Genomic DNA, 27,519 nt, shown 5'->3' with positions numbered 1-27,519 from the left:
AGCCGGGACTCCAACCAGCACCCATATGGGATGCCGGCATGGCAGGCGGCAGCTTTACCCGCTACACCATAGCGCCAGCCCCGCCATTTTGTTTGAAGATTTTTTATTTGGAAGGTGGAATCATGGGGAGAGAGAGAGAGACCTTGCATCTGATTCACTCCTCAAGTGGTCAGGACTGGCCCAGCTGAAGCCAAGAGCCAGGAGCTCCACCTGGGTCTCGCACAGGGCGGCAGGGGCCCAGGGACTTGGCCGTCATCTGCTCCTTCACCAGATGCATGGGCAGGGAGCTGGGTCGGAAGTGGAGCAGCCGGGCCGGGACTGGAGCCGGTGTGGGTGCTGGTGTCACAGCAACGCACCCCGCCGAGCCATCTTGCGTCAGGAGCAGGGCTGCCCAGAACGTGAGCAGCTCTGCAAGTCCAGCAGGGAGCGGCACAGCCAGGCAGCGTCCACTCTGCCCAGTGTCCCTGCTGGTCACTCCAAGGCCAGTGTTCTCCCAGTGCTGCCCAGATCCGCAGGGCCTGCAGAGGGGCACACGTGGAGGGAGGCGCGGTGCCTATCTGCCTGCACCCCTGTCCTCTCCAAGGGCAGTGTGCTCCGGCGGACACTGTCTCCATGGTGGAGTCTGGGGGCAGAGGGGAGGCCTGAGGGAGGCCCAGTCCCTGGTGGTCCCCTTGGTGCCTGCCTCATGGCTCCCTCCAGCGCCTTTCCCCAGCCTGTCCCTGGGGCCAGTGGGTCAACATCTGGACACCTCCCTGTGTGTCCCTGGAGTCAGGGCAGCTTCCCTGGAACCCCAAGCTCCGGGCCCTGGGGGCGCCTTGGCTACCCCGGCAGGTGCAGGACTAAAGAGCGGGTGTCACCGCCACAGCCCCTGTGCGCCAGTGGGGGGGGGGCAGGTGCGCTGTCACGTGAGTCCCCTAGGGCCTAGGAAGACATCAAGCCTGGTCCACGGCCCACGAAGGAGAAGTCAGAGGAGCTGGGGGACAGGTGATGTCGCCGTCCTTGGGACGAGGGCTCCTGCACGGTGGGTGTGGTTCTGACCGGCTGCAGACCAGGCGCGGTCTGGCCTGTTTGGGTCTCTGCCCAGCCAGCCTCCGCCCAGGGCTGAGGAGGGGCCTCCGGGCTTCGTTCTCATCCTGCGGTGGTGACTTCGCTGAGCCTCGGTCCCCTGACTTCCAGAACAAGGCGGTGTCTGCGCACGGTGCCGCGTTGCGCCGTCTTCAGCCTTTCCTTCGGGCCCTGGAGCGGTAGGGAACGAGCCAGGATCTCTGTGGCGTGCGGGCAGGAGGTGGCGGCTCCGTTCCCAACCGCGGGCGTCCCAGGCCGGGTGAGGAAGAAAAGGCAGCTGCTGGGCGGGAGCGAGGCGGGAGGTGGTGAGCGCCTGGAGGCAGGAGGAGGCTCCACTTGCTGCCGCTTCCGGGTCCGCGTCTGAAAGTCGGGCGCGTGTGGGCCGGGCTGGGCCGGCCAGGCTGAATCCAGGCGCCCTGGGCCGTCTGCTGCCCTCCCAGGAGCAGCAGCAGGGGCTGGACCAGAAGTGGGCCAGCGAGTTCTTGAAGCGGCCCTCGGTGTGGGCTGTGGACGTCCCGAGCAGGGGCTGCATCCGCTGTGCCACGAGGCCCTGAGCTGTCTTCAGACCCCGCCCCGCGAGGAGTGCAGGTGGCCAGTGTTCAGGGGGCCGCGACTTCCCGTGTTAGGTCCGGCCCTGGGCTGGGGGAGGGACTGAGACTCCGGCCGGGCTCAGTGGGAGAGAGCCCCGATGGGTTAGCGGTGTCTGCCTTGTAGGAACTCGTCTCACACGCATGTCCACGTGCGTGTGGAGCGGTGCACGCGGCCCTGAGGACCCTTCCCGCCTCCGTGGGAGGCGAGCGGCCACGCTGCGGGATCCTCTGGAACGCGGGAAGCCCTGCGGTGGGCTGGTTGTGCGAGTGCTGGCACCGGGCGCTCCAGGACATCAGCCGAGGGGCTCCTGAGGCCATGGGGACAGCGTGTGCACACGTGGAGTGGGGAGGGGAAGTGCGCACGCGCGGCGCGGATGCTTCCGGGGGAGCAGGGGCAGGCGAGGCAGGGGACGGTCTGGCTTCCCACACCCGGGCCTTTTCCATTTAAACGGAAGGCGAGGCGGCAGCAGGTGGAGCTCCTAGGACCCCCGCTCCCGGGGAGTGGTACCCCCCCCCGGCAGAGGTCCTGGTCGAGGTCCTACCTGGTGGTCCCAGGGTGCCGGGACCCCAGTCGCGCCTGTGCGGTCCTCACTCCCCCACCCCCACATCAGGACTCCACCTGTGCCTGGAGCCCCCACCCCGCAAGCCCCTCGTCCTTTCTCAGCCCTGACTGCCAAGTCCAGTGCCCTTGATGCCCTGACTAGTGGGTTGCCACGGCGACCGCCGGGTGCAGGGTGGGGGGAAGGACTGACCGCTCCTGGCTTCATGACCCTGGGTTCCACCCCCACCCGGACCTTGCAAGTAAAGAATCAGAAAGGGGCGCAGCGGGCACCCAGCCCAGGGCGCAGGCTTGAGTCCCAGCCACTCTGGTTCTGACCCAGCTCCCTGCTAACAAGCCTGGGGGAGCGGCGGAGGACGGCCCAGGTGCGGGGCCTTGAACCCACGTGGGGACACAGATGGAGTCCAGCCGTTGTGAGCGTTTGGGGAGTGAACCCGTGAATGGAGATCCGTCTCTCACTCTGCCTTTCAACAAATCAAAAAAAAATTTTTTTTGACAGGCAGAGTGGACAGTGAGAGAGAGACAGAGAGAAAGGTCTTCCTTTGCCGTTGATTCACCTTCCAATGGCCGCCACGGTCGGTGCATTGCGGCTGGCGTACTGCACGTATCCGAAGCCAGGAGCCAGGTGCTTCTCCTGGTCTCCCATGGGGTGCAGGGCCCAAGCACTTGGGCCATCTTCCACTGCACTCCCGGGCCACAGCAGAGAGCTGGCCTGGAAGAGGGGCAACCGGGACAGAATCCGGCGCCCCGACCGGGACTAGAACCTGGGGTGCCAGCGCTGCAGGCGGAGGATTAGCCTAGTGAGCCGCGGCGCCGGCCCCAACAAATCAATTTTTAAAGTCAAGAATCGGCCGGCGCCGCGGCTCACTAGGCTAATCCTCCGCCTAGCGGCGCCGGCACACCGGGTTCTAGTCCCGGTCGGGGTGCCGGATTCTGTCCCGGTTGCCCCTCTTCCAGGCCAGCCCTCTGCTGTGGCCAGGGAGTGCAGTGGAGGATGGCCCAGGTGCTTGGGCCCTGCACCCCATGGGAGACCAGGAAAAGCACCTGGCTCCTGGCTCCTGCCATCGGATCAGCGCGGTGCGCCGGCCGCAGCGCGCCGGCCATGGCGACCATTGGAGGGTGAACCAACGGCAAAGGAAGACCTTTCTCTCTGTCTCTCTCTCTCACTGTCCACTCTGCCTGTCAAAAAAAAATAAAAAAAATAAAAAATAAAAATAAAAAAAAAATAAAGTCAAGAATCAGAGGCTGCTGGGGCCTGTGTTAAACATTGGGGTGCTCACGGCTCGTGTTAAACATTGGGGTGCTCACGGTTCGTGTTAAATGTTGGGGTGCTCACAGCTCGTGTTAAACGTTGGGGTGCTAGGAGCTCGTGTTAAATGTTGGGGTGCTCATGGCTCGTGTTAAACGTTGGGTGCTCGGGGGGCTCGTGTTAAATGTTGGGGGGCTCGTGTTAAACGTTGGGGTGCTCACGGCTCATGTTAAACGTTGGGGTGCATTGGGGTGTTCAGGGCTCGTGTTAAATATTGGAGTGTTCATGGCTCGTGTTAAACGTTGGGGTGCTCAGGGCTCGTGTTAAATGTTGGGGTGCTCATGGCTCGTGTTAAATGTTGGGGTGCTCAGGCTCGTGTTAAATGTTGGGGTGCTTTTCCACCTTGCTTCCACTCCCAGCAGCACCCCTTGCTCTTAGCGCCCGAAGTGGCCGCTTCAGTCCTGGGGGCATCCGGGAAAGGGAGGCTTTGCTATTGTGGGTCCTCCTCCCACACTGTACCCCCTCCCCTATCCCAGAGCGGCCGGGGCTGGCGTGGCGGGCGCTGGGGCCCTGGAGCTGGTGTGGCGGGGCGCTGGGGCCCTGGAGCCGGCCGTCTGGGCGCTCGCCTGTCGCTGGCCGCCCCCAGCAAAGGTGCCCTCGGTCGCTGCCAGGGCCCCCTCTCCTGGGCGCCTCCTGTTCCCTGGACACCTCTGGGGTCTCCCTGGGCCTTGAGTCTCCTGGTTCTGGGGTTTGCGCCCTAGTTCTGTCCGAGCGTGTCCTTTTGTAGCTCCCTAAGGAAGAATTCCCACGCCACCTTCCCCGGGTTGCCCAGATGCCGCGCGCGCTGTCTCCTGCCCGTCCACCTGACCCCCAAGAGCGGCCCGTGGGCGTGGTGCCCCGGCTTCCCCGGACTCGGGACTCGGTAACCAGGGCGCGGCGGCTGCACTGGGGACCAGACTGCCGCGTTCTTCCCCCGGAGCATCCGTGGGGCGTCACAGACAGGCAGGACCCCTCGCACAGCGGCTGGGCGGCTGTTGCAGCACACACCGGTCAGTTACAGAGTGCCCTGTGCCGTGTCCTGGCGGTCAGGCAGAACGTCCCTTCCTCCTGCCCACGTGCTCCCTGGGTGTTCTGCAAAACTGACTCAGGCTTAGGACTGCTCCCCTCCACCCGTCACTCAGGGCCAGGTCCCCGCCCTCCACCTGTCACTCAGGGCCAGGTCCCCGCCCTCCACCTGTCACTCAGGGCAGGGTCCCCGCCCCTCACCTGTCACTCAGGGTTAATTCCCCGCCCTCCACCCGTCACTCAGGGCCAGGTCCCCGCCCTCCACCTGTCACTCAGGGCAGGGTCTCCGCCCCCCACCTGTCACTCAGGGTTAAGTCCCCGCCCTCCACCCGTCACTCAGTGCAGGGTCCCCGCCCTCCACCTGTCACTCAAGGCAGGGTCCCCCCCCTCCACCTGTCACTCAGGGTTAAGTCCCCGCCCTCCACCTGTCACTCAGGGCAGGGTCCCCCCCTCCACCTGTCACTCAGGGCAGGGTCCCCCCCCTCCACCCCTCACTCAGGGCCAGGTCCCCGCCCTCCACCCGTCACTCAGGGCAGGGTCCCCGCCCCCCACCTGTCACTCAGGGTTAAGTCCCCGCCCTCCACCTGTCACTCAGGGCCAGGTCCCCGCCCTCCACCCGTCACTCAGGGCCAGGTCCCCGCCCTCCACCTGTCACTCAGGGCAGGGTCCCCGCCCTCCACCCGTCACTCAGGGCAGGGTCCCCCCCCTCCACCTGTCACTCAGGGCCAGGTCCCCGCCCTCCACCCGTCACTCGGGGTCAGGCCCCGCCCTCCACCTGTCACTCAGGGCAGGGTCCCCCCCTCCACCTGTCACTCAGGGCAGGGTCCCCCCCACCCCCACCCCTCACTCAGGGCCAGGTCCCCGCCCTCCACCTGTCACTCAGGGCAGGGTCCCCGCCCCCCACCTGTCACTCAGGGTTAAGTCCCCGCCCTCCACCTGTCACTCAGGGCCAGGTCCCCGCCCTCCACCCGTCACTCGGGGTCAGGTCCCTGCCCTCCACCTGTCACTCAGGGCAGGGTCCCCCCCTCCACCTGTCACTCAGGGCAGGGTCCCCCCCCTCCACCCATCACTCAGGGCCAGGTCCCCGCCCTCCACCCGTCACTCAGGGCAGGGTCCCCGCCCTCCACCTGTCACTCAAGGCAGGGTCCCCCCCCTCCACCTGTCACTCAGGGTTAAGTCCCCGCCCTCCACCTGTCACTCAGGGCAGGGTCCCCCCCTCCACCTGTCACTCAGGGCAGGGTCCCCCCCCTCCACCCCTCACTCAGGGCCAGGTCCCCGCCCTCCACCCGTCACTCAGGGCAGGGTCCCCCCCCTCCACCTGTCACTCAGGGCCAGGTCCCCGCCCTCCACCCGTCACTCGGGGTCAGGCCCCGCCCTCCACCTGTCACTCAGGGCAGGGTCCCCCCCTCCACCTGTCACTCAGGGCAGGGTCCCCCCCACCCCCACCCCTCACTCAGGGCCAGGTCCCCGCCCTCCACCTGTCACTCAGGGCAGGGTCCCCGCCCCCCACCTGTCACTCAGGGTTAAGTCCCCGCCCTCCACCTGTCACTCAGGGCCAGGTCCCCGCCCTCCACCCGTCACTCGGGGTCAGGTCCCTGCCCTCCACCTGTCACTCAGGGCAGGGTCCCCCCCTCCACCTGTCACTCAGGGCAGGGTCCCCCCCCTCCACCCATCACTCAGGGCCAGGTCCCCGCCCTCCACCCGTCACTCAGGGCAGGGTCCCCGCCCCCCACCTGTCACTCAGGGTTAAGTCCCCGCCCTCCACCTGTCACTCAGGGCCAGGTCCCCGCCCTCCACCCGTCACTCAGGGCCAGGTCCCCGCCCTCCACCTGTCACTCAGGGCAGGGTCCCCGCCCTCCACCTGTCACTCGGGGTCAGGCCCCGCCCTCCACCTGTCACTCAGGGCAGGGTCCCCCCCCTCCACCTGTCACTCAGGGCAGGGTCCCCCCCACCCCCACCCCTCACTCAGGGCCAGGTCCCCGCCCTCCACCTGTCACTCAGGGCAGGGTCCCCGCCCCCCACCTGTCACTCAGGGTTAAGTCCCCACCCTCCACCTGTCACTCAGGGCCAGGTCCCCGCCCTCCACCTGTCACTCGGGGCCAGGTCCCTGCCCTCCAGCTGTCACTCAGGGCAGGGTCCCCGCCCCTCCACCCGTCACTCAGGGCAGGGTCCCCGCCCCTCCACCCGTCACTCAGGGCCAGGTCCCCGCCCTCCACCTGTCACTCAGGGCAGGGTCCCCGCCCCTCCACCTGTCACTCGGGGTCAGGTCCCGCCCCTGCACGCGTCCCGCAGGGTCAGGTCGCAGCTCCTGTGTCTGCAGCTTCCAGGCCTGTGTGGAAGCTCGGTGCTGCCGGGGTTCAGCCCACAGGTGCGCTCTGCTCTTCTGTGGCCGCCGGATCCCTTTGCCCCTGGTGGGGGCCCCGCGGGTGTGTACGCGTGTCCTTCTGCCCCGTGTGCATTCCTGGACGGCGTCCTTGGCCCCGCGCTCGCTCCTGGACGGCGTCCTTGGCCCCGCGCTCACTCCTGGATGGTGTCCTTGGCCCTGCGTCCACTCCTGGATGGTGTCCTTGGCCCCGCGCTCACTCCTGGATGGTGTCCTTGGCCCCGCGCTCGCTCCTGGACGGCGTCCTTGGCCCTGCGTCCACTCCTGGACGGCGTCCTTGGCCCTGCGTCCACTCCTGGACGAGTGCTGGACGCCTCCGCTGAGTTTCCTCCTCGGGGGCCCAGGGGGCGGGCGGCCGGGGCCCGGTGCGTCTTCTCGCACGCGGCCCTCGTGAGGAGTTTCCCTCGGCCTCCGTCTGCTGCCCTACGTGGGGTCCTGTCTGCCTGGCGTGTTCTAGGCGTGCTCTGTCCTGCTCCCGCCTTCTCTGTGCGGCGCTCGTCTTTTTCATGGCTCCGTGAAGATATTTTCCCATCAGCTTTTACAGTTGCCTTTTTGTGCCGATTTGCTCAGGTTTCGGCCTCGTAGCTGGTGGTGGCCCCGTGTGTCCCACGCCAGGCCTGACCCCGGCCTGTGGTGCCCCGGGGCTTCTCCCTGGGTGTGTCCGCCTCAGTGCAGTGTCCCGGCCTCTCTCCTGCCCGGCTGTCCGTTTCCGTGGCGCCTCCACCTCCTGCGCGGCGGGCTCGGCGCCCAGCGGCGTTGGTCGGAAGCCCTGGGCCCCGGGGGTTCCATCCCACTGCGCCGTGCTGCTGCCACCGCCTCGCCCCCCACTCTGCCCTTCTGCCCGTTGCCTTCGGCAGGCCTCACTCCTGGCCGATCTGGGCCCGGCCCCTTTCCCTGATGCGTCCTGGCTGTCCCGGGGCGGGACTCTTGGCGCTGGGTGTGCAGCCCCCCCCCCCCCAGCACACTGCCTGCCTGCCTCATCACCCGCGTGCCTGACGCGCACCCCCTCCGTGGCATTGGCGTGAGTGGCCTCCGTGGTCAGCGTTCGGTGTGTTGGAGAAAACGCCTGCCCTGCAGTTAGTCCAGGAGGCCGTCTAAGGGTGGTCTCGAGCGGAGGAGCCGGGCGTCCTGGTCATTCCTTCTTCACGCTGGTCGGGGGGCAGCTGCCCTCCCCTGCGGGCAGGTGCACTCTGCAGGCAGCGCTGGCCGGCGGCGCCCCCTGGTGGTCTCCTTGTCTCAGGACAGCTCCTCTGCCCAGCTGGGAGCCGCTCGCTGGCCACGGTGGGGAGAACACTGGGGAGGAGGCTGTTGGAAGTTACCAAAAAATGGAGCAACAGGAGCCGAACCCAAATAGTGGAGGCTGTGGGGCAGAAGGGGCTGAGCCAGGACCTGTGGGCCTGTGCTCCAGGGTCGGGCAGCAGTCACAGGGTGGAGGGACACACTGGACTGAGGCGGTCCCTGACCCCAGCCCTGTCCCCCGTGTGCTGGACTGCGGTGGTCCCTGACCCCAGCCCTGTCCCCCTCCCCCTGCGCACTGGACTGCGGCGGTCCCTGACCCCAGCCCTGTCCCCCTGTGTGCTGGACTGTGGTGGTCCCTGACCCCAGCCCCATCCGCCTGCGCACTGGACTGCGGCGGTCCCTGACCCCAACCCCTCCCCCTGTGTGCTGAACTGCGGTGGTCCCTGACCCCAGCCCTGTCCCCCTCCCCCTGCGCGCTGGACTGCGGTGGTCCCTGACCCCAACCCCTCCCCCTACCTGCCCCAGGGACCTGCAGAGTCCACCTGGAGACCTTTGGAGGGGACAGAGGGCACCTCCCTCTGTGCGAAGGCCCTGTGGCACGCAGTGTGGTGAGGAAGCCGCCACCGCTCCCTGTGGTGACGTCCGGGCCGTGAGCAGCTCACCCTGCCCCTGCCTGGTGTCAGGCACGCTGACCACAGCCCGGCCCCCTGGCCTGTGGCACTTCTCACCGCCGTCCCTTCCTCTCTGTCCTCCATCGCCTCCCACCGGGTCTCCCCAGGCCGTGAATGGCTCCTCGCAGCCGCCGGCACCTTCCTCCGCACTCCTGCACACCTGAAGTGGCCACACGTGCCCTGGGCCAGCCACGGGACCCGGCAGCCCCAGCCCTGGGCACTGTGGCCTCTCGTTGTGCGACCGCCGGGCGGAAGCGTGTAGAGCCCTCCGGGGTCTCCGCTCTGGGAGAGGCGGTGTAGCTCAGAGCTCGGCTCAGCCCGGCCGGGTCTGTGCAGCCCCTCCCCCCACCTCTCACCCCCCCCTGGGGGGGGCTGCTGTGCTGCACCTCGCGTGACCGGGCCTTGAGGGCCTGTGGGCCGGCACGGAGCCCCTGGGTCCTGGCGTCCTTGTGAGCCTCTTGGCTGGCTCTTGCCGGATGGACATGGTCCTACCGTGGACATACCCAGGGCTGAGGGGCACCCCGGGGCTCAGCGCCTGGCACGGCGGCGACTGGGCGGGGCCACCCGCTGACACGGCCTCTCTGCAGATGCTGGATGAAAACCACCACCTGATCCAGAGCATCCTGGACTTCCAGAGCAAAGGCAAGACGGCCGAGTGCACCCAGTGAGTGCCGGGGGCGGGCGAGACGGCCGAGTGCACCCAGTGAGTGCCGGGGGCGGGCGAGACGGCCGAGTGCACCCAGTGAGTGCCGGGGGCGGGCGAGACGGCCGAGTGCACCCAGTGAGTGCCGGGGGCGGGCGAGACGGCCGAGTGCACCCAGTGAGTGCCGGGGGCGGGCGAGACGGCCGAGTGCACCCAGTGAGTGCCGGGGGCGGGCGAGACGGCCGAGTGTACCCAGTGAGTGCCGGGGGGCGGGCGAGACGGCCGAGTGCACCCAGTGAGTGCCGGGGGCGGGCCGGGGGCGGGCGAGACGGCCGAGTGCACCCAGTGAGTGCCGGGGGGCGGGCGAGACGGCCGAGTGCACCCAGTGAGTGCCGGGGGTGGGCCGGGGGCGGGCGAGACGGCCGAGTGCACCCAGTGAGTACCGGGGGGCGGGCGAGACGGCCGAGTGCACCCAGTGAGTGCCGGGGGCGGGCGAGACGGCCGAGTGCACCCAGTGAGTGCCGGGGGCGGGCGAGACGGCCGAGTGCACCCAGTGAGTGCCGGGGGCGGGCGAGACGGCCGAGTGCACCCAGTGAGTGCCGGGGGGCGGGCGAGACGGCCGAGTGCACCCAGTGAGTGCCGGGGGTGGGCCGGAGGCGGGCAAGACAGCCGAGTGCACCCAGTGAGTGCCGGGGGTGGGCCGGGGGCGGGCAAGACGGTCGCTTGCACCCAGTGAGTGCCAGGGGGCGCCGGGAGTCTTCGGGGCGGCGGGGAGAGGGCGCCGGGAGTCTTCGGGGCGGGCGCCGGGGTGGCGGGGCAGCAGGGCGGGGAGGGAAACTCTGGGGAGGCCTGGCCCCAACACGCGGGCAGCTCCTCCAGGTGGACCCACACTGACCCCCAGGGCCTGACCCAGCGTAAGTTTACAAACTGAAGTCTCAGCCCAGAGCAGGAGGTGTCACAGGGAGGGCTGGGCCCCAGGGTGACAGGGAGGGCTGAGACCCGGGGATGACAGGAGGGGCTGAGGCCTGGGGATGAGACAGGTGGGGGCTGAGACCCCCAGGGTGACGGGGAGGGCTGAGATCCCTAGGGGGTGACGGGGAGGGCTGAGACCCCCAGGGGTGACAGGAGGGGCTGAGACCTGGGGGTGACAGGAGGGCTGAGACCCGGGGCTGACAGGAGGGCTGAGACTCCTGGGGGTGACAGGAGGGCTGAGGCCCGGGGATGAGACAGGTGAGGGCTGAGACTCCTGGGGGTGACAGGAGGGCTGAGGCCTGGGGGTGACAGGAGGGCTGAGGCCCGGGGATGAGACAGGTGAGGGCTGAGATCCCCGGGGGTGACAGGAGGGCTGAGACCACCGGGGTGACAGGAGGGCCTCGGTTCAGCTCCCGTCGCCCACGTCCTCCCAGGTTCGGGGGCTGCGGTGTGGAGTCAGCGGGCTCCTGGCTCCCGGGAGGAGGGCTCTGTCCCTGTGGCCGTCAGGCCTCCGCACACCTCTGCTCATCTGTTCCCTGCACGGACTCAGGGACACCGCCCTGTGCCACCACCTCGTCCTCGCCAGTGTTCTGGGGGCGGAGCTGGACCTCTCCCCGCCCCCCCTCGGGGGCCACAGAGGGCCCTGCTCAGGTGTCCTGGTGGGGTCTGGCTGGCGCCAGGGCCGTCCACGAGCTCTGTCCCCCGCCTCAGGCGCATGACTCGCCCGCAGGTACCAGCAGATCCTGCACCGGAACCTGGTGTACCTGGCCACGATCGCCGACTCCAACCAGAACATGCAGTCGCTGCTCCCTGCCGTGAGTACCGCTCGCGCCAGGCACCCTGCCAGGAGTCCCCCGCCTCGCGCCGAGCTGTGCTGCGGGCCGGGGTGATGAAGGCGTCGGGCGGGTCCGGCCTGGGTGGCCCTCCTTAGGGAAGGGAAGGAACCCCCTGGAAGATCCAGACCTCACGCGGTGGCCGCGGCTGCCTGCTTTTGCTCGGGCTCCCCGCGTGACAGCACCGCCAGAGCACACGCGTGTGGGCTGCCGTGCTCCGCGTGGAGCCCAGCGCCGTGAACCTCAGCTGTTCGCTAACTGCGCGGCTTTTCTCTGCCGTTTGATTGTTGAGTGCGTTTCCTCCACCACTGCCGCGGGGACCGGGGCCCTGCTTCCTCGATGTGCGGCCAGCAGTGAGGTGCCGGGACTGCTGTGTCACCAGGGGGCGTCGCTCTGGTGCCCCCGGAAGTGACGGCGTGAATGCCGGGAGCTGCCGGTGGGGCCTGTCGGAGCAGGGCCTCCGCCCTGTGGGTGCCAGCAGGTCCCACCGGGAGCTGGGTTTCTCGGCCCGCTGTGGGCTGTGGACAGTGCAGGGTCGGGGGCCGCTTGTAAGCGCGCTCTGACCAGAGCTGGGGGGAAGGGGGATGGGGAACGGTGTGCCCAGCACGTGCGTGGGGGCAAGGTGAGCCAGCTCGTGCACAGGCCCTGGGCGCAGAGGGGTTCTGGGTGAGGGGCACAGGGACGCCTGGCCAGCTCAGCTCGAGGGTGAAGGGGCGTGGCCTGATGGCTACTGAAAGGGTCCCAGGTGTCCCCCACGTCCGGTGTGTCGATCACCGTGTGGCGGTTGAGTCCTGGTGTCTACGCAGACACCGGTTGTCATCCCCGCCTTGGCCTGAGCTGTCTGGGGCTGATCTCCCAGTCACCCCCCTGGGTGTGACAGCAGCTGTCGGCTACAGCCGTTCACCGGCAGCCGTGAGACGCGGCAGCACGTCTCATGGCCGCCAGCTCTCTGGAGGGCTCGTGGTGGGCGTCCTCCATTGGCCGGCCCCCTCCCTGAAATGACCCTTCCTGTTGCCCGCAGCCGCCGACACAGAACATGAGCCTGGGCCCCGGAGCGCTGGCCCAGAGCGGCTCCAGCCAGGGCCTGCACTCCCAGGGCAGCCTCAGCGACGCCATCGGCTCGGGCCTGCCCCCGTCCTCACTCATGCAGGGCCAGCTCGGCAACGGTGAGCGGGCGTGGGGGGGCAGCCCTCGAGGGGTCGGGCCGCTCCCCACGGGGCTGGGCGCAGCCGAGGGCGTGGCCACCGTGCGTGTCCGCAGCGGGTGAAGCCCGCCTGCAGGTGTGTGCCGACGGCAGGTGCGGGGCTCCGTGGAGATCCTCACGAGATCCGAGTCGTCGTGGGCAGCAGCTGACCCCGTGTGGCCGTGGTAGTGGCTCGCTGACTTCAGCCTCAGTTTTGTTACTTTTTGTTTCTGGGGAGAGGCAGATCTCTCACTCACTGGTGTGGCTCTCGGTGCCGGCCATGTCCCGGGCTGAAGGGGAGAGCCGGGGACTCAGCCCAGACCTCCCGCGGTGGGGTGGGGGGGCAGGAAGGGAAGTATTTGAGCCATCGCGGCCTCCCAGGGTCGGAAGCTGGGATCAGAGGCGGAGCTGCAGGCTGGGTGGCGGGGTCTCGGCCCCGCCCCCTCCCCCGAACTGCCTGCTGGGAGCTCAGGCGCCCTCCCCCCCCCCCCCCGCCCTGGCAGGTCCAAACCACGTGTCCATGCAGCAGACGGCACCGAGCACGCTGCCCACCACCTCCATGAGCATGTCGGGCGGCGGCCACGGCACGGGGCCCGGCTACAGCCACTCGGGACCCACCTCGCAGACCGTGCCCATGCAGGGCCAGGGCACCATCAGCAGCTACGTGTCTCGGACCAACATCAACATGCCATCCAACCCAGGTACTCACCCGCCCGCGCCCGGCTGGGTGTCCCCGTGCTGGGAGGGACATGGGGGTCCTGCCCTGGCTCACGGGGGCTGTGCAAGGGTCCCGAGGAGAAGGCGGCCCCCGGTGTGGGTCTGGAGGGAGGGCACCGGGCGTCGACGCCGGGCTGGTTGTCCCCCGCGGGCTGCAGCCTGGCCCATGGCCCGGACAAGGCGAGGAAGTAGGGCCAGGCAGAGGGAGCCCCGAGCTGGGCTGGCCACGTGGGCCCACATGGGGAGTGACGTCACTCCGCTCCCCGAGTGTACGAGACGCGGGGACCTCAGGGCAGGGAAGCTCCCAGCGAGGTGACTTTGGCTGCATCGACTCAGACCTGTTGCTCCCCGAGCTGGTTGCACCTGTTCCGTGGTCGGGGCGTGCTCCTGCCCCACTTCCCTCGGGCAGTGCTGCTCCGGGGACTCTGGGCAGGCGCCGTGAAGGGACAGGCCGGCCCCCGGCCAGTGCAGAGGACACAGGGCACAGAGGTGGCCAGAGTGACAAGCTGCTCCCCCTGAGACCCGCCTCGGGCAGGGACGAGCAGAACTTGGGTCTGTGGCCTGGAGCGGGCAGAGCCGTGTGCGTCCCCGGGTCTCTCGCCCTGTCTGCTGAACGCCAGCACGCTGAAAACTCTGTTATTTTACTAGAAAAAGAGATTTTCCATGCACGGTGCGTTCCTCACGTGCCCACGATGACCGGGGCTGGGAGCCCAGTCGGGGTCCACGTGGCGGGGGACCCGAGGACCGGGGCCGTCGTCCGCTCCCTCCCAGGGTGTGGCTAGCAGGAAGCCGGCGTCCGAAGGGCTGAGCGGCTCGAACCAGGCTGTCCGCCGGGCGGAGGGCGACGTGGGCGTCCCCAGCAGCAGCTCGGCCCCTGCCTCGGACTCGCACGGCAGCGGGGCCGAGTGCCGGCACGGGGCGGATTCAGGGTCAGGGGCGGGGGCGGGGCAGCTCCCTGGAGTCACCCTGGGCTCTGTCACGCGTGCAGTTTCCATGATGCACCAGCCTGCGGCCACGTCCCACTACAGCTCCGCGCAGGGCGGGAGCCAGCACTACCAGGGCCAGTCACCCATGGCCATGATGGGCCAAGGCGGCCAGGGGAGCGGCATGATGGGACAGCGGCCCATGGCGCCCTACCGGCCGTCCCAGCAAGGTAACGCCCGTGGGCCCCGACCCTGACCACGGTCCCTGGAAGGCAGCCCTGGGGGTCTGTCCACATTAGCAGGGGAGGGGCCGCGGTGCCCTGGGGGCTCCTCTGGGTGGGTGGCACAGTCTGAGGCCACCTCTCAGGGCTGGGAGTTGGAGGAGAGTGAAGAGCTGTGCTCCAGGTGGTCCCAACTCTGGGGTGACCCCAAGGGGTACTCTGTGGGCAGGGCTGCCCTGGGCCCTGCTTCTGAGCCCGTGAGGAAGGTCTCTGTGTCTGGAGAGCTCGGGCACGGTGCTCCCGGCTCCTGAGTGTCACTGTCCCGTCCGCAGGCTCTTCCCAGCAGTACCTGGGCCAGGAGGAGTACTACAGCGAGCAGTACAGCCACAGCCAGGGCGCCTCGGAGCCCATGAGCCAGCAGTACTACCCGGACGGTGAGGCCCTGCCCCTCACCCCGCCAGGGCGCCCAAGGCACGCAGGCATCCCAGCTTCCCCGGGCACAGGGTCCCCATGTCCCAGCTTCCCCGGGGCACAGGGTCCATGCCGACCCGGCTTCTGGGGCGCAGGGTCCATGCCGACGCGGCTTCTCCTGGGGTGTGCCGTGCTGGCGTGTGCTCCCTGACATCCTGCACCCCCTCCATGTCCCCACCGTCCTGGCTTCCCCCAGGGGGTTGTGGGGGAGGGGAGGAACGGTCCCCAACTTCTCACCAGCGGAGCCCACGACGCGCCCCTTTGTGGAGCACACGTGGGGCAGGCCGAGGGCTGGCCTGAGTGGACAGTGCATGTCCTCCGCAGAGAAGCGTGGGCACGTGCTGCCCCCCTTCCCAGAGCTGATGGAGGGGAGGCCGGGAGGTGCAGCCCCAGCCCAGGGGTCCCCGGGAACCGTCTGGGGCTGCAGCCGCTCCTCGCTGTCCCTGTCGTCCTCAGCTGCCCGCTCGTTGGTGGCAGTGGCCTTTAAAGGAGCCCGGCGGGAAAACGGCATCAGCCAAGCCGCGGGGCAGGGGTTGGGCAGGCAGAGCCATCCCCTGCACGTGCCCGAGGTCACAGCGCCCCCTCCTGGACGTGTGGTGAGAAGGGAAGGTGGTCCCCACACCAAACGGGCACCCGGTGGGCTCCACCTCCTTCCACGTGGGGACTCGGCCTCCGGGGACAGCAAGGAGCGGAAACGGACGCCTGCGCTTCCAGGGGAGGCCGAGGGCCGTGAGGCCGGGGAGTGGTCAGTCTGGGGAGATGGACACGTGTCCAGCTCCGTCTTCACCCCAGGCATGGGCACAGGAGCTGACGGTGGCCATGGGTGTCTCACAGGCCACAGCGATTACGCCTACCAGCAGTCGCCCTACACGGAGCAGAGCTATGACCGCTCGTTCGAGGAGTCCACGCAGCACTACTACGAAGGAGGTAAGGACCCTGGGCCCTGACACGGAGGTGGGCACGCGTGTACATGCACAGAGGGCTCACACGCTGAGACCTGACACAGAGGCGGGCACGTGTGTGCACACACAGAGGGGTCACACGCTGAGACCTGACATGGCATGACAGTGAACACGCGTGTGCACTCACAGAGAGCTCACACTCTGAGATCTGACAGGCAGCGGGCACGCGTGTGCACACACAGAGGGCTCACGCTGAGACCTGACATGGCAGTGGGCACACATGTGCACACACAGAGGGCTCACGCTGAGACCTGACACAGAGGCGGGCACGCGTGTGCACACACAGAGGGCTCACACGCTGAGACCTGACATGGCATGACAGTGGGCACGCGTGTGCACGCACAGAGAGCTCACATTCTGAGATCTGACACGGCAGTAGGCAAACGTGTGCACACACAGAGGGCTCACGCTGAGACCTGACAACGGCAGTGGGCACGCGTGTGCACGCACAGAGGGTTCACACGCTGAGACCTGACACAGAGGTGGGCACGCGTGTGCACCCACAGAAGGCTCATGCTGAGACCTGACATGGAGGTGGGCACGCGTGTGCACCCACAGAAGGCTCATGCTGAGACCTGACATGGAGGTGGGCACGCATGTGCACGCACAGAGGGCTCACACGCTGAGATCTGATGTGGAGGCGGGCACGCGTGTGCACACACAGAAGGCTCATGCTGAGACCTGACATGGAGGTGGGCACGCATGTGCACGCACAGAGGGCTCACATGCTGAGATCTGACGTGGAGGCGGGCACGCGTGTGCACACACAGAAGGCTCATGCTGAGACCTGACGTGGAGGCGGGCACGTGTGTACACACACAGAAGGCTCACGCTGAGACCTGATATGGCATGACAGTGGGCACGCGTGTGCACACACAGAGAGCTCACACTCTGAGATCTGACATGGCAGTAGGCACACGTGTGCACACACAGAGGGCTCACGCTGAGACCTGACATGGCAGTGGGCACGTGTGTGCACGCACAGAGGGCTCATGCTGAGACCTGACACGGCAGCGGGCACGTGTGTGCACACACAGCAGGGCTCATGCGCTGAGAGGGGGCACAGCATGGCAGGGGCACGGGGTGTGGGAGATCGCGGTTGGGAGGGGGACACTGCCGTGTGGCCCTGCTGGGGCCCTGAGCCGCCGGGAGCCCCAGACTCAAAGCACACGCGGGCCCCTGGCAAGCCTGAGGCTCCTCAAAGCCCGGCCCCAGCGGCCCAGGGTGCACGTTTGTGGCTGCCTTGGTGTGGCCAGGGCTTCAAGCCCCTCCTGGCCAGGTGAAGCGCGTCTGGGCTGGGGGCCCTGACGGTCACTCCTGCTCCGCCCACGACGGCTCACTCAAGCCGCCAGGGCTGCACGGCCGTGGAGTGGGGAGGAGATGCACCGGTCAGTTCGTGGGCAGGTGTGGGAGGCTGGCCGCAGAGGAGAGCGCTTGGTCCCCTCAGGCCCGGTGGCCTCGGGTCCCCGGCGCCCTGGCTGGAGCGGTGAACGGGGGCTCTGAGGGAGATCCACACGGGGCTGCAGCACGCGCTCTCGGGTAGCTTGGAATGCTGCTTTTATGGTTACAAAAACTGCATAACAAAGTTTGCCATCCTAACAACCGTTTTGTCTCTTTTTAAGAGTTATTTGTTGAAAGGCAGAGTTAGAGGGGGAGACAGAGATCTTCCATCCACTGGTTCATTCCCCAGCTGGCTGCAGGAGCCAGGAGCTTCATCCGGGTCTCCCAAGTGGTGGCAGGGGCCCGGGCACCTGGGCCACCCTCCACTGCTTTCCCGGGTGCATAGCAGGGAGCTGGAGCAGAAGTGGAACAGCCGGGACACAACCGGTGGCTCATGGGACACCTGTGTCCCAGGCAGTGGCTTTGCCCGCTACACCTTGGTGCTGGCCCCATCTTAACCGTGGTTAAGTACAGGGTCCACTGGCATGAAGTGTCCCCATCACCACTGCCCATCTGCAGATTCCCGTCCACACCCCACCCCCACCCCCACCCCCACCACGGCCCCCGGATCGTCGGCGTGGTTGTGCCTGACCCGGCAGCTGTCGGACGTGGCTGGGGCACAGCTGCCAGTGTCCCTCAGTCCACGTTCTGGCTGTCATGGGGATGCCGCCTGCAGGTGGCTCCTCCCGGCCTGCTGCTGGCTCTTCAGGCTGCTCCCAGAAGTGGGGCCGCCGGGTCGCGGGAGCCCACGTTTCACTTCCTGGGAAGCGGCCGAGTGCACACAGCGGCATCGGCTGCACAGGGAGCGGGAAGTCTCACGCTCGGCCCTCACAAGTTCTCCTTGCCATGGGCTCAGACCCCGCCGTCTTTTCCTGGGTCCTGTCGCGCTCTGCCTGCCTGGCCTGGGAGGACGCTTAACCTGGTGCCCGTCCCTGCTCCCACACAGGCGTTGTGGCCTGGTTCCTGCTGCTGGCTGCCCCGTGCTTCTCTGGGCACTGCTGTCTGGGGCACAGTGAGAGGCTGAGCCAGGAGAGGGCAGTGCCGGGCAGACCTGCACGCGGGCATCCCTGTGGTGTGGGGCGCCCACGCGATGGACGGGACAGCCGAGTGGACGGTGGTGACCTTGCACACCCATTGAGTCCGGCCGTGACAGTCACGTGGCGATGGCCCTAGGCCCACTGTGTGGGCAGCTGACAGCTGTCAGTGTCGTGTGGCCAAGTGTGCACAGCCGGCAGACTCTCACTGGCTACAAATTTTCTTGTTTGGACTTTTTTTTTTTTTTTTAAGAGTTGGAGGAGCAACATTGTTGTTGAAGCTGACGGTCTCAGCCTGTTGTGGAGAAATAAACCACCAGGCGTGTGTGCATCCAGCCTCCTGCTGTGCCCTGGGAATACAGGCAGTTTTGGTTTTCATTATATCTTCATGAAACTGCGAGAAGAAAAGTAAAGATTAAAAAAGGGGGCTGGCGCTGTGGAGTAGCGGGTACAGCCACCGCCTGCGGCGCCGGCATCCCGTATGGGCGCCAGCTCAAGGCCCGGCTGCTGCACTTCCGATCCAGCTCTCTGCTGTGGCCTGGGAAAGCAGTGGAAGATGGCCCAGGTGCTTGGGCCCCTGCACCCATGTGGGAGACCTGGAAGAAGCTCCTGGCTCCTGGCTTCAGATCAGCTCAGCTCTGTTGTGGCCAACTGGGGAGTGAACCTGCGGATGGAAGACCTCTCTCTCTCTCTCTCTGCCTCTCCTCCTCTCTCTGTGTAACTCTGACTTTCAAATAAATAAATCTTAAAAAAAAAAAAAGGGGCCGGCGCCGTGGCTCACTTGGTTAATCCTCCGCCTGTGGCGCTGGCATCCCACATGGGTGCCGGATTCTGTCACGGTTGCTCCTCTTCCAGTCCAGCTCTCTGCTGTGGCCCGGGAAGGCAGTGGAGGATGGCCCAAGTGCTTGGGCCCTGTACCCCATGGGAGACCAGGAGGAAGCACCTGGCTCCTGGCTTTGGATCGGCGCAGTGCCAGCCGTAACAGCCATTTGGGGGGTGAACCAACAGAAGGAAGACCTTTCTCTCTGTCCCTCTCTCTTTCTCACTGTCTAACTCTATCTGTCAAATAAATACAAAAAATAACTAAAAAAGGAAGACGGGCGAGTGCTGGAGGTAGAGCCGCTGCCTGGGATGTCCGCGTCGCCCCCGAGAGTCCGGGGTCGGGTCCTGACTCCAGCTTCCTACCGATGCGCACCCTGGGGGCCCAGTGACGGCTCAGGTGCTCGGGTCCCTGCGCCCGCGTGGGAGACCTGGGTGGAGCTCCTGGCTCCTGGCTTTGGCCTGGCCCAGCCCTGGCTGTTGGGAGCATTTGGGGAGTGAACCATCGAATGGAAGATACCTTTTGTTCTCTCTCTGTTTCTGCTTTGCAAATAAAAAGTCAATTAAAAAAAAAAAAAAACAAGATTTCTTTGAAAATGTAAAACGAAGAGAAGACAGAATGAAGGCACTCGTGGCCAGTGTCCGTGAGCCGAATGTGGCGCTGCCAGCTGGGCCAGCCCTCGGGCCCTCCCGTGCTCCTCGGGCGGGCGCTGATGCTGCCCCGGCCACGCAGACGCCTGCCTCAGACGGCCGTGCAGCCCCCGAGACGCGGCCTGTGTCCCGCTCCCGTCATTGACAGCCGAGGCTCCCAGGCGGGTTGCAGTCGCGCAGTCTCCTGCATTTAGGAGCGCCTTGTTCGTGTTGTGGGTTAGATTCCCACGGGGGCGACGTGCAGGGGTGTGACGCAGCCCTGGCATCACCAGGTCTCCGGTGTTCCAGCCACCCTGCTTGCATAGGCAGGGGGCGGCAGCATGATCCCCAAACAGGTTACGCTTGATAAAGGTGAGCTGGGTGGCAGGCCCTGGAGTTGCTCCTGAGAGGTGGCATCTGGCAGGAGCCCCGTGGCGTCTGTAGAATTGGAGGGTGCTGGCAGCCGGCGCTGGGGTTCAGCCGCCATCTCGAAGCCAGCATCCCACATGGGTGCCGGTTCAAGTCCCGGCCGCTCCACTTCCCACTCAGCTCCCTGCTGATGCACCTGGGAAAGCAGCAGAAGGGGTTCCAAGTGCTTGGGAGGTGAGCTGTCATTCCAGGCTCCCGGCTTCAGCCTGGCCCAGCCATGGCTGCGGAGGCCGTCTGGGAAGATCTCTCTCTAACCGTGTCTTTCAGTTAAGCAAATAATCTTTAAAAAGAGAAGTGTTGGAGGATGCTGACATGCAGAGGACCAGAGGCAGGAAGGGCCTTGGAATTGGGCAGCCAAACCAGGAGGGGAATGAGGGAGACGGGTCAGCTGATGGGGGCGTCAGGGACGCTGTCGGGCAGGGCCCCGTGCTTGGTGGCAGAGGGTGGCCCGGCAGCAGGAGCCACAGGCCGGTTGTTTGCCGTTGCAGTGGGGTCTGCATCGGCCCAGCTGAGGGAGCCAGGTGCACCCTGATGTGGCTGAGGGCCCTGCTGCTGCCCCTGGGGCCCCCTGGAGCTCCTGAAAGCCCAGCAGGTGCCCAGCAGGGTCGTGGGGTGTAAGCCCCCCTCATGCACTCTCTCGACCGAAGCCCACGGGACTAGGCAGTCTGGGCAGGAGTGGAAGTGGCCTCCTTCCCTGATCTCCCCAGTGGGAGTTTGTTGCCTCTTCAGAAACTGGTCATCACACCATCACTGTCACCGTTATGCCAGATCACTGTCACCATCGCACCAACACCGTCACCACATTACCATCACACCATTGTCATCACACCATCGTCATCACACCGTCACCATCATGCCATCACCCATCACACCATCACCACATCACCATCACACCAACACCATCACATCACCACCACCCCATCATCACACCAACACCGTCACTGTTGCTGTCACCGTCATGCCAGATCACCGTCACCATCATGCCATCACCCCATCACCCCACCACCATCACACCAACACCATCATGCCATCACCATGACACCGTCACCATCACACCATCACCATCATGCCATCACCAGCTGCATCATGCCATCGCCACATCACCGTCGCCGTCGCCGTCTGCACCCGTCCTAGATTCCATTGCCTGTTGTCTCGTGACTTTTGCAGGGTTTCACCAAGTGGCGGGTGCGTCCTCCCAGGATTGGGCGTTCGGAACAGCACCTGCTGCCTTTACAACCACATTCCTAGCATTTGTTTTTTATTTTTACTTATCTGAAAGGCAGAGAGACAGGGGCTGGGGGGAGGGGGTGGACACCGTGAGACAGAGGAGAGACATCTTCCATCTGCTGGTTCACTCCCCAAATGCCCGCAACAGGTCTGTCCAAGGCCAAAGTCAGGAGCCCAGAACTCCACCTGTCGCCCATGGGGGTCGCGGGGGCCCCTGCCCGAGCCCTCACCTGCTGCCTCTCAGGGTGCACATTAGCAGGGAGCTGCAGTCGGAGGCGGGGCTGGGACCCTGACCCCGGCACCCCTGCACCCTGGCCTGGGCTGCCCCGAGCACCCCCCCCCCCCGCTCTTTGTAAATAGGCAGGATGTGTTTGCCGACGGTGCCGCCCATCCCTTCCGTTAGCCACAGCACAGAATGCCCTGAGAGTCTCGGAAGTAGAAGACAAGGTTCCTTTGCCAGCGATCCGGGAAGGGCGCACCACCCACCACTGCTGTTCCAAGCTGTTCTCGAAGGAGCTGGCCAGGCGCCCTCCAGCCCTGATGGTCTGCCCAGGCACCCCCAGACCGTGCCTCCAGCCCTGATGGTCTGCCCAGGCACCCCCAGACCATGCCTCCAGCCCTGATGGTTTCCCCAGGCACCCCCAGACCATGCCTCCAGCCCTGATGGTCTGCCCAGGCACCCCCAGACCATGCCTCCAGCCCTGATGGTCTGCCCAGGCACCCCCAGACCGTGCCTCCAGCCCTGGTGGTCTGCCCAGGCACCCCCAGACCATGCCTCCAGCCCTGATGGTTTCCCCAGGCACCCCCAGACCGTGCCTCCAGCCCTGATGGTCTGCCCAGGCACCCCCAGACCATGCCTCCAGCCCTGATGGTTTCCCCAGGCACCCCCAGACCGTGCCTCCAGCCCTGATGGTCTGCCCAGGCACCCCCAGACCATGCCTCCAGCCCTGATGGTCTGCCCAGGCACCCCCAGACCATGCCTCCAGCCCTGATGGTCTGCCCAGGCACCCCCAGACCGTGCCTCCAGCCCTGATGGTCTGCCCAGGCACCCCCAGACCATGCCTCCAGCCCTGATGGTCTGCCCAGGCACCCCCAGACCGTGCCTCCAGCCCCCACAGAGCTGGCTGCTGGGGTTCACTGGCGCTTGTCCGTGCCGGGTCACCTGGGCGGTTCTCCAGGTGATGAGAGCCAGGCTCTCCTCGCGCTGGAGCTGCTTCTCAGAGCCTGTGGCTCCATCTGTTGATGTTGGGCCTGTTAACATCTATTGTGCGCCTGCTGTGTACCAGGCAGAGCTGGCCAGTCTGATGAATCGTCGCCGTCAGCTGTTGTCGAATAAAGATTGTGAGAACGTGCAGGCTGCCAGACGCATCCAAACCCTGAGAAACCTGCCACGGCGCCCATCGGTTATCAGGCGCCTGATGAAGACCCAGGGACTTGGGGCCGGTGCTGCGGCGTAGCTGCTGGAGGCACTGCCTGCAACAGCGGGGTCCCCTGTCGGCACTGGTTCCGGCTGCTCCGCTCCCATCCAGCTCCCTGCTGTGGCCTGGGAAAGCAGCAGGAGCGGCCCCTGCACCCGCGTGGGAGGCCCGGAAGCAGCTCCTGGCTCCAGCCTGGCCCAGCCCTGGCCTTTGTAGCCATCTGGAGAGAGAGCCAGTGGGTGGAAGATCTCTGTTCCTCTCGGTAGCTCTCACTGTCAACTAAACAAATCTTAGGGAAAAAGGACTGAGGTCTGCCGCCCTCGCTGGAGGCCTCCTTTGCCTTGGCCGGGCGGAGGGAGGGGTGCCGGGGCCTCTCTGTCCGCAGTGCTGAGCGTCTGGAGGAGCCAAGGTGCTTCTCCCGCGCGCCCGCCCCGAGTGGGAGCCCCTGTTAGTTTATTATCTTTGCAACTAATTGAGTTTCCCTAGTAGGTTCTTAAGCCTTTCCAGTGTGAGCTGTCTCTCAGTGAGGCTGGTATTTTTAAAGTGTAGTACTAGGATCCAGGTTTGTTTTTTTTTTTTTTTTTTTTTTTTTTTTTTTTGGCAGGCAGAGTGCACAGTGAGAGAGAGAGACAGAGAGAAAGGTCTTCCTTTGCCGTTGGTTCACCCTCCAGTGGCTGCTATGGCTGGCACGCTGTAGCCGGCGCACCGCGCTGATCCAAAGGCAGGAGCCAGGTACTTCTCCTGGTCTCCCATGGGGTGCAGGGCCCAAGCACCTGGGCCATCCTCCACTGCACTCCCTGGCCACAGCAGAGGGCTGGCCTGGAAGAGGGGCAACCGGGACAGAATCCGGCGCCCCGACCGGGACTAGAACCCGGTGTGCCGGCGCCGCAGGCGGAGGATTAGCCTTGTGAGCCACGGCGCCGGCTGAGATACAGTTTTAAAATACTTAAAGTTTACACTGTAAGGAAAGTTTGTCACAGCCAGAAAATTGGAAAAGTGGGTTTTTGGACTCTCCCAATACCAGCTTCACAGTCTGGCCTCTTACTGTGCGTCTCCATTATCTCCTAGGACACTTTAAAAAAAGAAAAAAGATTTATGTACTTTATTTGAAAGGCAGAGTTGCAGAGTCACAGAGAGAGAGAGAGAGAGAGAGAGACAGCTCTTCCGTCTGCTGGTTCACTCCCCAAATGGCCACAACAACCAAGGCTGGGCCAGGCCAAAGCCAGGAGCTTTGGTTCTCCTGTGTGGATGCAGGGCCCCAGGCACTTGGGCCGTTTTCCACTGCTTTCCCAGGCCGTTAGCCTGGGATGCCAGCACTACAGGCGGCAGCTTTACCAGCTACAGCACTGGCCCCCAAGTTTATCTGAGACAGGACACTAGCTCCCATCTGCCAACTGAATCCCAAATGACCACGGTGGTGTAGGCTGGGTAGAGGCTGAAGCAGGAGCCAGGAACTCCATCCGGGTCTCCCTTGGGGACGCTGGGACCCGAGTGCTTGAGCCAGCACTGCTGTGTGCACTCCAGGAAGCCGAGACCGGGAGCCAGAGCTGGGACTCAGACCCAGGCCCTCCAGTGTGGCGTGGCGTCGTGATCAGCGCGTGAGCCACTGGGCCGGGAGCCGTTTCTGGGATTTGCCTGCTGGTGCTGGACCGACCTCACCCAGCCACAGGAGTGCACACGGTGCCCTCGGCGTGTGTGGTGGAGCAAAGCCCACAGAGAGCAAGGCTGCGCTGAGAGTCTGCTGTTCGTAAGGGTGCCGCGAGGCCGTGGGTGGAGCTCCGGCCTCGGGACGCCTCCCACAAGACTCCCACGTCCTGGCTGATGGTCCCCCTGAACTCGGCGATGACTCGGAGCCATGGTTACTCTCTCCTGAGAGCAGCTTAGGCCCTTCTCTCCGCCATCAGCCTTCTTCCACAATGAGGCATTTAGCGGGGGTCTGCCTCGCCTGAACCTCCACCCAGCCCTGGGAGGAGGGGTGTCCTACCGCCACTCACGGGAGCCCCCGGTGGCGCCGTGCGCGTTTCCCAGCCAGGGCCCTGCCAATGCTGGCTGCCGGTTCTCATCCGTGCTGCTGCTCTCGACTGCGGGGACGACCAGAGGATGGCCTGCCTCGCGACCTGTACGCAGGACATGCCTCGCTCGGCTCCGCCTGGGCGCGGTGCCCCGGCCTCGGCCTCGGGTCCCAGGGCTGCGCCTCCCTGCCTGGGGTTTCCCTCACAGCGGAGTCTGCAGGGGCCTGTGCTCCTGGGAGCGGGCCGGCTGTGCTGGCCTCCTGGGGCTGCCATAGCCAAGGACCACAGCACCCACCTCTGCATGTTCTGTAGGCCGGAGTGCTGGATCGGAGGGTCACTGGGCGGGTTCCTCCTGGGGGCTCCATAGGAATCCGCCCCAGTGCCCCTGCTGCTGCTGGGGGCCGTCTGCGTCCCTGGCCTGTGCAGGCCTCGCTGCCGGCCCTGCCTGCTCCCCCGGGCCCCGGGTCCACGTTGCCCTCTGCTCCGGACTCACCAGTCCCACTGCTCAGAGCCCGGGCGTAGGACTTGCGCGCGTGCGCTTGGGGCGCTGTGTGTCTTCGCTGTAGCGGGAACCGTTTCGTTTCTCTGGCTTCCCGTCTGTGAAGTTACACGAGAACACGCAGCGCGGTGCTGGAGTCGTGAAACAGGACACCCCGACGCAGACCCGGGTCAGGGACTCCCAGTGCCCGTGCGGCAGGCGGGGAACCGGGGGCCGGCGTTCCTGCCTGCGAATGAGCTCCCTGCCTCCCCCCCAGGAAACTCCCAGTACAGCCAGCAGCAAGCCGGCTACCAGCAGGGCGGTGCCCAGCAGCAGAGCTACTCACAGCAGCAGTACCCCAACCAGCAGAGCTACCCCGGGCAGCAGCAGGCCTACGGTAAGGGGCTGCACCGCACGCAGGCTGCCGTCACCGGGCGCGGGCCAGGGGACCTGCTTGTGCGTCATTTGCGGGTGGTAGAGTCCCTGGCACCCAGCACAGCCTGCGCGACCAGGCACGCTTGTTGTGGCTGGGACGCGAGGAGCCGGCCAGACTCCACGCTGGGTTCAGACCTCACTGCTTTCCCGAGACCCCGCCTGTCAGTCTCCCGGGAGCCTCGGGCCTGGGAGGACGGTGTGCAGGGGCCGGGTCTGGCCCTTTGTGGCAGCTCTCGGGCTGTGTGCTGTTCTCACACGGGCCAGGGCACGGGATTTGGACGACCAGGTGGGGCCTGCCTGTGCAAGCTCACCCTGGCCACGCCCACGCGCTGTCTGCTGCCATCCCGGCTCCCTGGCCCCTCCCTGTGCTTCAGAAGCCCACACTCCAGGGGAGGTTATCTGGGCCGTGTGGAACCTTCCGGAAGGAAAGTGCCCCTCTCCCACTTAGGTACTTCTGTGGGCGCTCACCAGGAATACTCATCCCCCCGTGGGCTCCAACCCGGCACCACGCATCCCCCCGAGGGCCCTGACCCAGCACCACGCATCCCCCCGTGGGCTCCGACCCGGCACCACGCAGCCCCCCGTGGGCTCCGACCCGGCACCACGCATCCCACCGTGGGCTCCGACCCGGCACCACTTGATCCGGGAAGCACCGCTGTGCTGAGAGGCTGTGGCCCTGGCTCTGGCGCGGGGGTGCAGCCATGGTGCCCCAGGGGGCTGGTGCAGGGCTGCATGGCTTCTCACTGCGGACTTAACAGTGAGGGAGAGCAGGGACCTGCTCCCGGGGAGATTTGCAGACGGCTAACGCGCAGCCTGGCCTCACGGCCCCCGTGTCTTCTCAGGGCCTGCCCAGGGAGCCCCCTCGCAGTACTCCGGCTACCAGCAGGGACAAGGCCAGCAGTACGGAAGCTACAGAGCGTCACAGGCCGGACCGTCCTCCCAGCAGCAGCGGCCCTACGGCTACGAGCAGGCAAGCGTTCTGGGTGTTTGCAGACGCGCCCGTCGCAGCGTGACCAGGGTCTCGCTTGCGGGCGTCAGGAACAATCAGGCAGAGCTCGCTGGCTTCCAGGCTCCCTCCGGAGTGCGAGTCCTGAGCCGTGAGGTCTTTAAGTCACTCTGCATTTGCACTGTACTCTGTCGGGCGGCTAGACCCACGGGCAGGATTCTCTCCGTTCCTCCGTTCACTCTGCAAACATCCACTGTGCGTCTGCTGGGGTGGGGGCGGGCAGGCACAGAGCACGGCCCTTATCCGGGGGCGGGCAGGCACAGGTGGTGTCGTCCTGGGGCAAAGACGTGGGGAAGCACTGGAGGGGGGAGCCAGGCGGGACCGTGCCTGCCAAGGTGGCAGGTGAGCGGGGCCCCACAGAGCTGAGGCTGGCTGCACCTGCCGAGGAGCACTGGCTGGGCAGATCAGAGCCAGGGCTTCGTTCTGGTGAGGCGAGGCCTTCCTCGATAGGGTCCTGGGAATAAGCGGTGAGCATCCCGGCCTAATTGTGTGGCCTGGGAGACAGCGCCTTTGTGCCTGCAGAGGAGACGCAAGCGAGGGAGACGGGGAATCCACTCTGGGACGCGTGTCCGTCCGACTCCCCGACAGTGATGTAGTGTTCTCCGGAGAGCTGCTGGCCCCAGTCTCAGCATCGACTCTGCTGGGTTCAGGGCTGGGTCTCTGGGCACTGCCTGTGGGTGCTCACGGAGACACACAAGCCCCCCTGGGACCCACCGGGCCAGCCCTGACCGTGGGTGGCCAGGACTGCCGCTCTCGGCCGTTGGCCTCCAGTCTTGGGGTTTCCTCTGACCACGGAGACACACAAGCCCCCCTGGGACCCACCGGGCCAGCCCTGACCGTGGGTG

General features: G+C 66.1%; 1 protein-coding gene across 8 annotated transcripts in view; it reads left to right on the top strand.

The window, feature by feature from the left end:
* The window catches only part of SS18L1 (SS18L1 subunit of BAF chromatin remodeling complex), a 51,663-nt gene that overhangs the window by 4,260 nt on the left and 19,884 nt on the right, over positions 1 to 27,519 (top strand). The window contains exons 2-10 of one of the 8 annotated variants that reach the window (XM_051839645.3): positions 9,409 to 9,485; positions 11,167 to 11,251; positions 12,291 to 12,435; positions 12,956 to 13,153; positions 14,158 to 14,322; positions 14,646 to 14,747; positions 15,619 to 15,711; positions 25,511 to 25,630; positions 26,511 to 26,638. In XM_051839645.3, coding sequence (XP_051695605.1) covers positions 9,409 to 9,485; positions 11,167 to 11,251; positions 12,291 to 12,435; positions 12,956 to 13,153; positions 14,158 to 14,322; positions 14,646 to 14,747; positions 15,619 to 15,711; positions 25,511 to 25,630; positions 26,511 to 26,638 — 1,113 coding nt within the window. The other 7 variants (XM_089306941.1, XM_089306942.1, XM_051839663.3 and 4 more) reach the window with 7 other exon arrangements.

Source organism: Oryctolagus cuniculus, chromosome 11, assembly GCF_051225735.1.
Source record: "Oryctolagus cuniculus isolate XC-2025 breed Fujian yellow rabbit chromosome 11, ASM5122573v1, whole genome shotgun sequence".
Lineage (NCBI taxonomy): Eukaryota > Metazoa > Chordata > Mammalia > Lagomorpha > Leporidae > Oryctolagus > Oryctolagus cuniculus.
Note: the sequence above shows the minus strand (reverse complement) of the source record. Positions and strands in the feature narration are given on the sequence as shown.